Genomic DNA, 6,000 nt, shown 5'->3' with positions numbered 1-6,000 from the left:
TCTTCTCTCACTCTTTCTGACACACACACACACACACACACACACACACACACACACACACACACACACACACACACACACACACACACACACACAGGGGAAGCTCTACTTTGAGAGGAGACGGTGAGAGAGAAGAGAAGAGGAGACAGAAGAGAAGATAGAACTGAAATGTACGATCTGTCAGTGTGACCTTTGATGGTGACAAAGCGTGAGAGCGCAATCGCCGTCTTTACCCTCATCCCTTCCCCTTCTCTCTCTCTGAAATATTTGGATGAAGAGTAACTGGTTTGTTTCAGGATGTGAGGAGTATCACAGCTGGTCGTGTAGTGTCGGCAGATACACAAAGTAGATGATTTGGTTTGTATTCAAAGTGTTCTGGAGAGGAAATTCTGGCTTCGTAACACGATGGTAGTTAGCTAATGACTTATAACAGGAAACGGTATAATAGGATCAAGTGATGTGTTGTTGGAGCAAAGTTTTTAGCGAAGACTGAGTAATTTGATATGTATTAATAACAAGAACACGACCAAAGGCCTTTCCACACTGGGGCGTGACAAAAAAACACACAGAATTTATATTGTTTTATGTCTAGGGCTTTTATTCTGAAAGGTATAAGAACAGAAGGAGCCTTGGTTAAAGTGAGAAGGAGTAATAAAGTTTGCCGTCTTTGTTTGGAAAAATGCTTTTAACTAAGCAATAAAAAAGGAGTTTTGTTTCGACATTACATTTCCCACTTTTTAAATATTATACTTAAATGAATTATACATAATACCATAATGTCAGATTTGATAAGGAGTTAATCCCGTCAATAAAAAAGGTTCAGTTTCATGGTTTTGAGAGGGCTTTTCTCTTGGTGTGTGTGGGTGTGTGTGTGTGTGTGTGTGTGTGTGTGTGTGTGTGCGCCTGCAGATGGAGAGCTCAAAATAGTTCTAACACAAAGCAGTTAATGAGCGGCTTTCCCTGCCTGATCTGTTGTGATGTCTCATGCTATTTTCAGAATTTACCAATATAGCCTTTTCTCATGCACACAGATGTTGATGTTCAGTAATTGATGCCGCACCTTGTCACCAATTAGTGTTTCTCCCAGTGCCAATCTCATTCCTAAGCCTATGCTTTAGTCTTTGTATAGATCCTCCTTCTCTTTGAATTATCAGTGATGTGTTGTCTTCCGACACAACAGGTAAGAACATTGCTGTTTTACAATGACAGTGAAGTTTGATGTCTTTATATCAGATTGTTTTTTTATTCAAACCACAAGCAAACCGTCAGCGTGAAGATTACTCTGGGAAAGGCTCAAGAGGCCAAATATGACAAATATGCCGTGGCAACGGAGTTTTCCTTCAATTAGAGCATTTAGGCTCATGCTTTATTTTGGAAACTATGGGACATTATGGAGAGAAAAAAATAGATGGATGAAAAGCAAAAGCAAAATACTTTGGCTTTCTCACAAGAAACCTTTGCGTTCTCTTGCAGAACTTAAAATGTATTTTGCTTTTTGATTTATTGTCCCTGTGATAGCTAGAGTAGCTTGTAAAATAGCGATATGGGACACTGAATTTGATGAGCTTACTGTTTAGCAGACCACAAATCAGACAAGAATGAGCTAGCTAGCAGTCAGTAGCTCCGGAGACGGACCTTCAGTTAGAGGCTGACGCAGACTTTCGGTTGCTGCTGTACCACAGGTCAGACCCAACAACCCACCAAGACCCCCAGCTCGCACTCCTGAAATTGAGTCAAGTCGTCTGCCTAAAAGTAATTAGAGCTTACACATTGTTGGTTTTGGTCTTTTCATTGGATTTGCTTACAACGATAATAATGCAGAACAATGGCGGTCTTATCCTTGAACCATATTTAACTCGCCTCAGATGTTTCGTTTTGTATTGCTGGTTTTTAAAAGGAACAATGTAGCATGTCAGGTTGGCTTTACTTGTACGTGAAAGCTCTCACACTGGGAAATCTTTAGTTACTTGATTATCACAGTACAGCTTTCCTTCAATCATGTGTAGTGTTGTTTCCTATCGTATATGTTTCTGAGCAGTGAAGCAGAATGCCGTATCCTGTTTTAAAATTCTGTGCTTGCTTCCTTGATCTTTCTCTCAGCCCCTCCGCACTCCCCCGACGTACACGTCCACATCTCCTCCTGCACGTCCCAAAGCACCTGCACTTTCTTGACCAGCTCCAAACTTGGACCCTCTGGGGTGCACAAAAGTGAGCTGGGGCCCGGCTATAATGCCCCTGTTGTTGCCAACTCCAGAGCCTGGGAGTAGATTCCATGCCTCCATTCCCACTCTGTGACACTCCATCCGGGCATACCTGCACGAAAGACAATCTCCTAAGAATGTCCAAGCTTGTCTAAAGGGGCTGTTGTTGCTTGCTGCTTTGTCTCATGCCATTCCCAGACTGCCTCGAGGCCCAAGGCCAGACCTCAGGGAGTATCGGCTTGTCGCACAGAAAAGCAGAAATACATTTTTCTTTGTTTACGAGAGCATTCTCCGGCTCGGCTTACCTCTTTCCCTTCCCTTTCTTCTTTCACGCCGGTAAAGCAAAGTGTGAGAGCGATACGGCAGGAAAACGTAGAGCGGGGAGGAGTGGTAGCGAATATGATGGATGTCGGAAATGTACTGAGAGGGTGCAAAAGTGGAAAAGAAAAAGCAGGGGGGCGGAGACGGAAGATGCAAGTAAAAAGGTGACCAGAGGTGGTGGAGTGCAGTCGGGGGGATGGAAAGAGAAAGGGGAGGCGGAAGAGCAGCGAAAAGATGGAGAGGGTAGATTTTGTCTCCACTTCAGGGTGCCGTCAGCTTTATAAATAACAGTAATCAATGACTCAGCTGGCTCCGTCCTCTGCACTAATTGCTTTAAGTGCTTAAAAACCAGCCCATGCTGGTTTTTTCCAGGACAGCGTAGTTATAGAGCTGCCACTGTCCCTTTGTCTCATGCTGTTTCACATTTGGACTTTATGTGATTAGTTGATTTAGCATGTTGCTTTTTTGTGCATTGGTCGGTGGTTAGCGCATGGCTTTTGTTTTTTCTACTGACACACCAACTGGACATACACGGGTGGCTCACCTGTTAGAGCGTGTCTTTAGCTGTACACCTAATTAAGGCAATGATAATAAAACAAACTGGACATATAGGATGATTGTGGCACCGTTTGCTGCATTCCCCGACTCTCTTTCCCCACTTGTGTCCACTCCTGTCTCTCCACACTGTCAGATAAAGGGCATAACATGCCCCATGAATAATCTTTAAAAAGTTGGCATGTCATCTCCCTGTGGCTTTGATGGATTTCAGCCGGCTTATAGATTACATAGTTTGATATGTTTCTAAAACGTCATGTTTCCATGTAAAAAAAATAAATAAAGAAAACCTGTGGAGCTAACATTAGCAGAGCATTAGCACGTCATTAACTAGCGTTAGCACTTCTATGCTACTGAAGACTTCTAAGCTACTGAAGACTTAACACATGCTCCTTTCGCTTTTTAATGATGGTAATACAGACCTACCCGGCTTTACCGGAACGGTGTTGGTCCTTCATGTCACTGTCGTCTCTCTTGATCGCCACGTGATGTCGAGGTTCACTTTTACACCTTCAGCTGGATTTAAAATCACAATATGGCAAGTTTGTCTCTTGATTTGAATATGTTGGTGGATTTTTCACCGTAATTATGTATCAGCAGTGTCTCGATACATTTAAAACGATGGGCCCCTTTTTTTCTCACACTGATGACATTCTGGATTGGCGTATGGGCGACTCTGTGACATTACGTTTCTGTCCAACAATTTTCCCACAAACCTCCTTCCAAGTAAGCCTGGTGTGAACTCAACAGATTTAATTCATCTTCACACATACCTCCCAACAGCGTTTGGGCCAGGGACTTGTCCTATATTCCAGCTCTACTTGGCAGGGCTCCACTGTCTTTGGGCTAACAAGCTCCAAGACGTCCAAGTCTTCTGCAGCCCTGAACGTTCTACTGGATTTAGTTTTTTCAACACTTTATATCTCTCATTCTAAAACTCTTCAGTAAGTGTCTTTTAAAACAAAAAATATATATGTATTATTATAGCATTTAACAGTTAAAAGAGCAGTTGCACCAAGTGTTTATTGTGTATAAATTATACACAAACTCTAGTGGCTCTGTTAGCTATTTTCAGAGCCAGTTTTAGTCTTAGCTCTGACATCAAAAGCCCATGTATTTATGGTCATCTTTAGTCTTTATTTAATCAAAACAAATGTTGGTTCTGTCTTGTTCAAAGAAATCCATGGGTATAGTGTAGTCGATGGAAACATGTTACGTTATAGTTATCCAAAGATTAGTTGACAAAAATGTTAGTATTTCAGTCTAGTCAAACTTCACAATTTAGAAAACGGCTTTCAAATACGATTTTATCCCATTGGTTTCAGCCTTACAGAACTGGTGCTGAAAATTTGCCATGGCATGGTTGAATGATTAAGAATGCAGCTTTGGAAAGTAAGGGGGAGTGGTGAGGGTCTGATGTTTTTGATGTATTTAAACAATACATCCACTGTCATGCTGAAGGCTTAAAGGGTTATAACCAGCAACACTTCAGTTGTGTAGTGATCCAAAAATACTACAAATCTCAACCCCTAACTTCCTCGAGCCATTAGCAGTGCAGTAAACAGAATTTCCAGCTCAGTCTCTGGATGTCTCTTAAGACTTTGTAGTTGACCTCTCTCTTGTCATGTATTTTAGAGCATCCATCAATTTTTTACAACACAGTTGCTCATTGTTTGTTTCAGGCAGTAGAGTTTATCCAAGCCTGAATTCCTCCAGCTACTAATACGCCTCACAGCGTCCCTGTTAGAGGATTGGGAACCCTGGCTCTATTTTATCCTCTATCAGGACCCTAAAAGTGTTGGTAGTATGGCTGGGCAATATGGCCAAACAGGATATATTTTTCCCAAGCTTGGAGACTACACACAATTTGTATAGATTTTCTACTGGAAGACTTAGACACAACTGACAGAATAATAACCAAAGACCCCGTCTTTTAAACACGGATGTCATTACAAAATACTGAAGCAGGTGCAAACTCAGTTTTTATAATAATAACCTTATGTTGCAAATCACTGCTTGTATGTTGCCATTTGGTGAAATGGGCCACCGTAAATTTGAGAAATGCAACTATGAGTTTTAAGTCTTATCAGATCATTCATCAGTCGTCCATCGAGACTAACAATAGACATACATTAAGGTAAATGGATGGTAAATTACCTTGTACTTGCATAGCACTTTTCCAGTCCTGCGTCCACTTTAAATCACTTTTACACTACGTCATTTACCCTAGTGTACACTGAAGGCAGGGGCCACCATGCAACATACCCATCAGGATTATAACCATTCATATCCAGTCATACACGGCAGGCACAGCCTCTGGGAGATATTTGGGTCTTGCCCAAGGACACATTGACATGGACTAGCGGAGCCGGGAATCGAAACGCCGATCCTCTGATTGAAGGAGGAACCGCTCTACAACTGAGACGCCATTCGCCACATCAATGTGTTGTAATGTAATGTAGCAGGAATGAAAACGTGCATGTATTTGATTGGCCAACGCAGCACATATCTGAATGATGTCGCAAGATCGGTTCAACTTTTCACCCTTTTGGCAGGGACCAAAGCAGTTTCATCAGAATGAATGAGGAGGTTGTGTGTGTCACACAGTGGTAGCAGAGTAACTAGTGACAGTAGTAATAGTTTAGTAGTTGTACTAGTATTCATGTGGCTAACATCCCAGACGTCTGTGCGGCCACAGTCCAAGCCTTCCTCTGAAATAAAAGCACCTCTCGTTTAAAAATCTTCTCTTCCATTGTGTTTAGAGATTTGTTGTTCCTGAGCTCAAAGACTTTCAAACAGTGAGCTCTATGTAATGTTTGTGTGGCGATTGATTTTTATTTTTTAGGCTTGTGAAGGTGAGTGCTTACTTCCACAGCAGGCACCCAACAGTGCGATGGATGCTTTTGCACCGATCTGTCCTGCT

The 6,000-nt window shown here is 42.0% G+C and overlaps 1 protein-coding gene across 1 annotated transcript in view; it reads left to right on the top strand.

Moving 5' to 3' along the window:
* Positions 1 to 1,909: 1,909 nt before the first annotated feature.
* nucks1a (nuclear casein kinase and cyclin-dependent kinase substrate 1a) overlaps positions 1,910 to 6,000 on the top strand; it is a gene marked incomplete at both ends in the record, with an annotated part of 50,446 nt that continues 46,355 nt past the window's right edge. The window contains 2 exons of the mRNA XM_079218788.1: positions 1,910 to 1,916; positions 2,101 to 2,263. Coding sequence (XP_079074914.1) covers positions 1,910 to 1,916; positions 2,101 to 2,263 — 170 coding nt within the window. The remainder of the gene's footprint in view (positions 1,917 to 2,100; positions 2,264 to 6,000) is intronic.

The sequence above is a fragment of the Taurulus bubalis genome (genome assembly GCF_910589615.1).
Source record: "Taurulus bubalis genome assembly, chromosome: 5".
Taxonomy (NCBI): Eukaryota; Metazoa; Chordata; class Actinopteri; order Perciformes; family Cottidae; genus Taurulus; species Taurulus bubalis.
The sequence above is the reverse complement of the archived record's forward strand: the minus strand, read 5'-3'. Positions and strand labels throughout refer to the sequence as shown.